Source organism: Martes martes (assembly GCF_963455335.1).
Source record: "Martes martes genome assembly, chromosome: 18".
Taxonomy (NCBI): domain Eukaryota; kingdom Metazoa; phylum Chordata; class Mammalia; order Carnivora; family Mustelidae; genus Martes; species Martes martes.
The window spans coordinates 21,465,523-21,472,218 of NC_137906.1; the positions used below are offsets into that span (position 1 = coordinate 21,465,523).

At 56.2% G+C, this 6,696-nt stretch overlaps 1 protein-coding gene and 1 pseudogene across 6 annotated transcripts; one reads left to right on the plus strand and one right to left on the minus strand.

Annotated features, from left to right (window-relative positions):
• Window positions 1-28: 28 nt before the first annotated feature.
• Window positions 29-1,091, minus strand: LOC308359625 (sesquipedalian-1-like; annotated as a pseudogene). Its single transcript, XR_013968494.1, has 2 exons — window positions 1,017-1,091; window positions 29-796 (listed from the first exon to the last, which is right to left on the minus strand). The product of XR_013968494.1 is annotated as a sesquipedalian-1-like (transcript).
• A 68-nt stretch (window positions 1,092-1,159) lies between these two features.
• Window positions 1,160-4,140, plus strand: CD2BP2 (CD2 cytoplasmic tail binding protein 2). 5 transcript variants are annotated; one of them, XM_080830805.1, is made up of 8 exons: window positions 1,160-1,286; window positions 2,096-2,205; window positions 2,291-2,394; window positions 2,628-2,763; window positions 2,887-3,044; window positions 3,164-3,605; window positions 3,688-3,794; window positions 3,890-4,140. In XM_080830805.1, the coding sequence occupies exons 3-8, from the start codon at window positions 2,317-2,319 to the stop codon at window positions 3,998-4,000; spliced, it is 1,032 nt and encodes a 343-aa protein (XP_080686931.1). In that variant the 5' UTR covers window positions 1,160-1,286; window positions 2,096-2,205; window positions 2,291-2,316; the 3' UTR covers window positions 4,001-4,140. The 5 variants fall into 5 exon arrangements, with proteins under 5 accessions (XP_080686931.1, XP_080686927.1, XP_080686929.1 ...); XM_080830804.1 differs by lacking the exon at window positions 1,160-1,286 and adding an exon at window positions 1,653-1,749; XM_080830802.1 differs by lacking the exon at window positions 1,160-1,286 and adding an exon at window positions 1,677-1,749 and having other exon boundaries at window positions 3,869-4,140.
• Window positions 4,141-6,696: the final 2,556 nt, after the last annotated feature.

A 6,696-nucleotide genomic window follows, 5' to 3' on the forward strand; every position in this document is an offset into this window, starting at 1 on the left:
CCTGCTTTGTTATTTGATGATGGGGGGCAGAGTAAGGACTGGACAGGGGGTGGGAAACAGTGGAGCAGGCCAGGATCTGGGTGTCTACTGAAGCAGTTGGCTGGTCTTAGCAGGTAGGTACCTCTTGGCCTTTGGTCCATCTTTCAGTCCCTCATCAACAGCTGTTGAGCTCCGGCTCCTCCTCTGCCTGGGATCTGTTGCTTCCATTGTCACTGGCCTGGGGTCTTCGACGTACCACCTGCAGCACCCGGATCTCCTTCCCAAAGTGCTCGTGCAACTCCTGGAAGCTGGAGGGGGTACTGAGGGTGGCTAGGAAGCCACAGCCCTCTGGGGGTGAGCTGGGCTCTTGGCCAGCTGCCTGGCACAGCTCCCGGTATTGGGCCTCCAGGGTGGGTAGGAGCACCACCAGCTGCCTGCAGCTCGCCCCAGCCAGCGCCCACAGCCAGGCTCCCAGCTCTTCCTGGTTTTCTGCTGCCAGCTTGTAGGCCCGCCCACCTGTGCCCTCAACCCTGGGGGTCAGGATGGTAAAGGCATAGGGTTCTGTGGCCCCAAGGCGTGGCTCCACCTGGCAGTTTTCCAAGAGAATGAGGCCCAGGGGTGTGTGGTCCGCTTGGTTCTCCAGGTAGAAGAGGAGGTTTCCCCGGAGGATGAACCAGCGGCGTTGATAGCTGGTATTTCGGGCTCCCTTCTTAAGCAAGATGCCCTCCCGGTCTGGAGCCTGTGTTCTGCATCCACGGAAGAAACTGAGCACGGACTTCTGGTGCAGTTTCATGGTAATCCAATCTGAGAGTAAACACTGGTGGCAACAGAGAAGAGAGGTGGTCCTAGCCCAGTGAGATTTAAGACTGTCTTCAAGAGGTAGAGGTCTTGCCCCCACGACACTCGGACCCACACCTCCCACCTCCAGCTCTGCCCCTTGGGCCAGTTTACAGACTGGGCAGGGGCCGCTAGCCTGGGCCCCTATCTACCTGCGGCTGTGGTTTGAGAGAGGCACTGTTGCCCTTTTCCAGGCCTACCTGAGATCAGGGCACAAGAGACTTCTGGCCTGAGTACCGGGCGCAGGTATCACCGTTACCTTTCCGGTACTTCCCACCTCGGAAGGCAGGAACTAGCCCAGGGGATAGGCGTGGGGTAAATGACTTCCCCTGGGTCCTAAAGAGAGCCGAGTTCGGTAAATGCCCCCAGAGGATCCGGGGCCTCCTCAGGGAGAAGAGCAAGGCCCAACCTAGGAGTGGGAGTGGACAGAACTGGACCGTGAGAGGAAAGGCAGGATTCCCAAAGAGATGGTGAGGGGCGCAAAGCTCTTGGCCAACCCTCGGGAAGGGTGACTCAACCCTGGGAAGGGAAACAGGCCGAAACCCACTGTCCCATTTTGATCATTGTCCTGGGCGACCCTGTAAGCGCCCCCACTTTCTCCCTAGAGCCTCTAACTGCTGTAGGAGGGAGTCGAAACCGCATCCGGCCATCCCTCTTGTTTGATCAGGGTCTAGGCGTTCATACGTCCCCCGTCCTCGCCATTGTCGCCCCCTGCTGCTCACGTCACTCTGGGGAGGGCGGAGTGGTCTTCCCCGCTCAGGGCACACTTCCGCCCGTTTCTCCACTAGTCCTCTACCCCGGGTGAAGCCACTTCCGGCTTCCTCGGGCGCCTTCGCAGTTCTCTTCCGGGTGATGGCGGCCGGTGCCCCGGACGTATCCCTGGTGAAAACCTCTCTCTTTTTTCTTTCCCCTCCGCCTCCCGTGGATCCTTAGGTGAGCGCGCGCCGGTGGGGCTCCTCGAATCCCCACGATTCTGCCGCCCCTTTGATTTGTATGGTTAGCTCCGGACAGTTGGGGGTTACCCCGCGGAGTTGGGAGTTTGGCGAGGGGAGGAGTGGGGCGGCCCGGACGCCTGGTCCTGGGTCCGCCCGGGCCCCGCGGGCTCTGAGGGAGCTGGAGGTGTAGGAGCGAGTGTCAGCCCGCGGAGCCCCGTCGCACCCGGGACTGCGAGGGCCAGGAATGGGGGGTGCAGGTGGGGGGAGCCTCTCTCCTTTTGTCAAGGGCGGGGGTTGCCCGTGGGAAGCCTCTCAGCGCGTCCGCCTCTCTGGTCGGTCTCCAGCAACTCTTTTGGACCAAACTAAGTCCCGGGGGCCTCCTGGCTGCCAACTTCTCTTTCGGTCCCTGATTCTGGGCTCCCTCTCTTCCCAAGCTGGATCTAATGCGTACCAGGTGATTATTTGTTGTGCTGGGGGCCCTTCGGCGGTGAGCAGCCTCTCCCAGTTCCCTTAATCTGCACCCTTTCACCTCGGCTCAGCTTGGGGAAGGCCCCTCTGTGCAGTCATGCCAAAGAGGAAAGTGACCTTCCAAGGCGTCGGAGATGAGGATGATGACGATGAAATCAGTGTCCCCAAGAAGAAGGTGAGGGGGCCAGACTCCTGCAACGTGGGGAGGAGTGAGGGGAGGGAAAAGGAACTAGAAGCTAGAAGAGAAAAGGGAACAAAGAACGCATAGAAAGGGCTTGCTTTTCCATTGTTCTCTGGGAAATGGTTTTGGAGAATTTTCAGTTTGAGGCTTTGAAGAATAATCTACCTAGAGTATTTTGGGGAAAGCTAGTAACCTGCCTCTCTGGACTCGCTGGCTCCTCCTCACAGCTGGTGGATCCTGTGACTGGGGCAGGGGGTCCTGGGAGCCGCTTCAAAGACAAGCACTCTTTGGACAGCGATGAGGAGGATGATGATGATGAGGGGCCCAGCAAATATGACATCCTGGCTTCAGAGGATGTGGAAGGTGAGCTAAACCCAAGAATTGATGCCACCGGAGGAACAGATAGGGCTTCAGGGGGTGTGGGGCAGGGAAGGCTTCTTTGTCTTTTTGCTTGCTCAGTGTGGGACACCTGTGTCTTCGGTGCAGGTCAGGAAGCAGCCACGCTCCCCAGTGAGGGAGGTGTGCGGATCACACCCTTCAACCTGCAGGAGGAGATGGAGGAAGGCCACTTTGATGCCGATGGCAACTACTTCCTGAACCGGGATGCTCAGATCCGAGACAGTTGGCTGGACAACATTGACTGGGTGTGGCCCAGGGCTTGACATTGCTGGGCGTCTGGAGACAGAAAGTGCTGGGCTTAGGCACTTTCTTAGGCACTGGTTTGTTGGGGATAACACCCCCCCACCCTGTTTTCATATCCTAGGTGAAGATCAGGGAGCGGCCACCTGATCAGCGCCCGCCATCAGACTCAGAGGAGGAGGACGGCCTGGGCCAGACACCAATGAGTGCCCAGGCTCTCCTGGAGGGCCTTCTGGAGCTGCTGTTGCCAAGAGAGACAGTGGCTGGAGCACTGAGGCGTCTGGGGGCCCGAGGAGGAGGAGGAGGCAAAGGGGGCAGCAAGGGGGCTGGGCGGCCTAGTTCCCCCCAGCGCTTGGATCGGCTCTCTGGGTTGGCTGACCAGATGGTGGCCCGGGGCAACCTTGGTGTATATCAGGAGACAAGGGAACGTTTAGCCATGCGACTGAAGGGGTTGGGGTCCCGGACTCAGGGACCTCCTGAGCCCACACCCCCACCCTCTCTGGACATGTTTGCTGACGAAGTGGCAGAGGGGGAGCTAGAGACTCCAACTCCTACCCAGAAGGGAGGTAAGATTGGAAGGTGGAGGAGGGGTGATGGGGGCAGGGAGCAGGGCACCTGAGGCCCAGATGGCCCTGCCTGTTATTTTAGAAGCAGAGTTGCCAGGAGATGGTCTGGTGGACGTGATGTGGGAATATAAATGGGAGAACACGGGGGATGCTGAGCTGTACGGACCCTTCACCAGCACCCAGATGCAGGTAAGCCCCTTCCTACTTCCTTCTGCTGCTGCTCTCCCCTCCCACCCCCGCCACCCATATCAGGCCTTTCTCAGCTCTGCTCTCTTTTCCTGCAGACCTGGGTGAACGAAGGCTACTTCGCAGATGGTGTTTATTGCCGGAAGCTGGACCCTCCCGGTGGACAGTTCTACAACTCCAAACGCATTGACTTTGACCTCTATACCTGAGCTGGCCAAGGGCCCAGTTTGGTGTCCCCTTCTTTCCTGGACTCTCTGGAGGAGGCCCCAGCTGCCTTAGGCAGTGAGGATTTGGGGGCCACTTTTCAGTCAATTTTCCTTTCCCAATAAAAGCCTTTAGTTGTACATTAGGGCCTTGGCTGTGCTGTTGACCGGAAGCCAAGGCCCTTCGTAGCCCCTTTGGACCTGCCTCATGACTGTTTCCTGAGTTCCTTCTTGGGAGTTTCTGGTCACTTGAACCACCTCACCTTTGTTTACCACTCCTGGGGCAGAGTGGGCTCTGCTCACCATGGAAAAAAATCCCTTTGCTCCCCTGCTGTTTTCCAGTATTCTCAGAGCAGGCTTCCTCTTTTACTGGTCTTCGGCCTTTGGCTTTTAGAACCTCAGAGTCTGTCTTTACAGCCAGTATAAGGTAGAGCACCAGAAGTGAAGATTTTAGGCCTCCAAGGGCTAGGACATTTGTCGGGGATGAGTGGGAAGCCTGGTACACACTGGCCCCCCAGGGGCCTCAAGCTCCTTAGGGGAAGGGGAAACTCCGGGCCACCTGGGCCAACACTTGATCAGACACAAAAAAGACCAGTGCCTCCCTGGAGCTCAGATCAAAGCAGGGGGCTGGCCTAGATCCACTGGGCTTCTTTCCCAGACTTTTCCTGGCACTTTTGAGGCCCTGAAGCTTCCATTTCCTGGGCTCCCACAGTGTGCCTGGTATGGGGCTAGTGCATTGAAGGAACTGAGCTAACTAGGGGGCTGATCCCCTTCCAGGAATTGAGATTCTGGGGCGTGGGGTTGGGAGGGAGACCAGCAGGTGTAATTGGACCCAACACCCTGGCCTCTCACCAGTGCTGCCTTGTGCCTCTTCTCGCACCAGGTGAGGTTGAACCTTCTTTGTCCGTTGGAGTCTTGGGGGAGCTGTAAGATTACTCCTCAGATTCTAAATGAATCGGTCTAGGTAGTGGCTTAGTGGTTGGGGCTTTTGAAAACTCCCAGGGGATTCCAGTGTGCGGACAGGTGGAGAAGCACCAGACTCCCGTGGCTCAGTTCGCCTAGAACAAGGAAGGGGCAGCTTCCCGGATCCTGCGGTGGTGGCAGAGCTGAGCATGTGCGGCCAGGTCGCTGCTGGCATCTGGCTCAGGCTTGCTGAGCACCAGAGTGGCACCCGGGTGGAAGGGGCCAGGCTGGGAAAAAGGAAGATGAGGACAGGCTGGGGATATTCGGGGCTCGAGTGAGGGCTCCAGCTTCTGTAATAACGGGGTCCACGCTAGTGCTGGCCCAGACTTGGTGTTTATTGACTCCCAAGATGCTTTCACCTGTAGTAAGTCTTTCTCTGCCCTTAAGAAAGAAACCCCTGCTAGTTACCTTTATGTCATTGATTAAAAGGTGCGTCTTGATTTCAGAAACGTTCAGAATTAGAAAGCAATAAAACACCGATCTCCTTTATAACCCCAGTGACTGACTTGTGAGAGGTGCTTAGTGTTTGGTGAAGAGGTGAAGGCCAAGGGCATGGTGCTCTTGGACAGACCACTGGCACCTCAGGCTCCGCCTATCCAGAGCTTACCCTGTCTTCCCCTCACAGAGTTCACCGTTGGATTGAGGGGTTGTTTTTTTTGTTTTTTTTGTTTTTGTTTTGTTTTGTTTTTGAGAGAGCCAGCTGGGCAGGGAGGAGTAAAGTGGAGAGAGAGAATCTTCAGCAGGCTCCATGCCCAGTGCAGAACCTGACGCAGAGCCCAACATGGGACTTGATCTCAGCACCCTGAGCTCATGACCTGAGCGGAAATGAAGAGTCAGACGCTTAACCCACTGAGCCACCCAGGTGCCCCAACCTCCTGGATGGTGCTGTGTAGGCAGAACAGTGGTCCCCCAAGGATGTCCATATCCTCAAGAGAATCTGAATATGGGACCTTCTGTGGCAAAAGAGACTTTGCAGGTGATTAAATCGGTGACTGAGTTGGGGGACAGGTTACTCTGGATTATTGAGGTGGGTGGGCCCAATGTCATCACAAGGGTCCTACAAAGCAAAGGGAGTTGGGAGGGTCAAAGAGAGGGAGGTGAAGGCGTTAAACAGAGCTGCTGGACTTGAACATGGAAGACTGGGCCATATGCCAAGGAATGCATGGCTGTGGAAACTGGCAAAGGCATGAAAAGTCTCCCCAGGCCACCACAAAAGGCAGCCCTCCTATGGGTCTGAACCCAGTGAAAACCACTGTGGATTTCTGATCTCTAGAATCCTAACAAAGTTTGTATTTCACGCCACTGAATTTGTGCTTGTTACAGCCTTAGTCGGAAACTACATTCCCCATCTAGCTGAATGTCCTTCCCCTCCCACGAACATCCCTAAGTTCTCTCTCCCTGTGGCCTTGTCCCTGTTTCAAGCCCTTATCCACGCTTAACTCCCTTGCCCTTCATTTTTTTTTTTTAAAGATTTTATTTATTTATTTGACAGGCAGGCAGAGAAAGAGGGAGAAGCAGGCTCCCAGCTGAGCAGAGAGCCCGATGCGGGGCTCGATCCCAGGACCCTGACATGACCTGAGCCATAGGCAGAGGCCCAACCCACTGAGCCACCCAGGCGCCCCTCCCTTGCCCTTCTTTAAACAGTGTGTACACGTCTGCGGGTAGATATGTACATACGTAATTTTTCTTAAGCCTTCTATACAACACAGTGGTGGTGAAGATTTACAGAAAACGTACAA